At 49.9% G+C, this 1,080-nt stretch overlaps 1 protein-coding gene across 1 annotated transcript in view; it reads right to left on the reverse strand.

Moving 5' to 3' along the window:
- Positions 1 to 1,080, reverse strand: part of F5 (coagulation factor V) — a 61,012-nt gene that overhangs the window by 12,132 nt on the left and 47,800 nt on the right. Inside the window, exon 18 of the mRNA XM_006099613.3 lies at positions 98 to 113. Within this exon, the coding sequence (XP_006099675.1) occupies positions 98 to 113 (16 nt within the window). The remainder of the gene's footprint in view (positions 1 to 97; positions 114 to 1,080) is intronic.

Consider the following 1,080-nt stretch of genomic DNA (forward strand, 5'->3'; position numbering starts at 1 on the left):
AAATGTTTGGTAAAGTTTACATACGTGGGTGGCGCCTGCATACTTGTTTCAGGACACCTGGAAAGAGTGAGTTTCTGAAACCTCTGCTTATCCATGCTCACGTTGGCGATTACTACTGCCAGTTAGTACTTCAGTTCTGCCAGCTACCGCTGTGAGCATTTCCCAGGCGGTGAGTAAAATGAAAAGCTGATAGGCACCCTCAAACAAGATTGTGAGTAAAAATGAAAAGCTAATGGTAACTGCCCTCGAACAAGATTGTGAGTAAAAATGAAAAGCTGATGGTCACCCCCCTCGAATGAGATTGTGAGTAAAAATGAAAAGCTGATGGTAACTGTCCTCGAACAAGATTGTGAGTAAAAATGAAAAGCTGATGGTCACCCCCTTCAAACAAGATTGTGAGTAAAAATGAAAAGCTGATGGTGACCCCCCTGGAACAAGATTGTGAGTAAAAATGAAAAGCTGATGGTCACCCCCCTGGAACAAGATTGTGAGTAAAAATGAAAAGCTGATGGTCACCCCCCTCGAACCCTAAAAAGATGTCCAGCCTTTCCCTCAGGGATGAGATCCTTAGGGTTGAGGTTTAGACAGCCAGCCCACCCCAGCCTCTCAGGGCTTCTCCTGGGCTCCTGGGCGGCCGGCTGGCCTGGTCTCCCTGGTGACAAGTAAGGAGTGTGTCTGACTCAATCGCCTCTGTCCCTGATCTCAATAGAAAGGGCTTTATTAGTGAGTCACTGGCACGTTTGAAACAAGCAAGAACTCTCCCTTTCCAGACCCTGAGCCAAAACGGGCCCAGGGGGACTTCTGTGCTTCCGCCTGAGGCTGACTCACAGGGCAGCTCCCAACCCAGAGTCCTGCCGGGACGCCTCCCCGAGCTTCCCAGGCAGCGTTCAGCTGGTTCCTGGGTTTCCTGTGTCCACTGCAGCGGAGAATCAGTGGCATCAGCCCTCTCACACACGCATACCTACACACACACACACACACACACACACACACACACGCATTCCTACACACACACATACACACACACACGCATACCTACACACACGCATACCTACACACACACACACACACGCATACCTA

The sequence above is a fragment of the Myotis lucifugus genome, unplaced genomic scaffold (assembly GCF_000147115.1).
Source record: "Myotis lucifugus unplaced genomic scaffold, Myoluc2.0 scaffold_279, whole genome shotgun sequence".
Classification (NCBI taxonomy): domain Eukaryota; kingdom Metazoa; phylum Chordata; class Mammalia; order Chiroptera; family Vespertilionidae; genus Myotis; species Myotis lucifugus.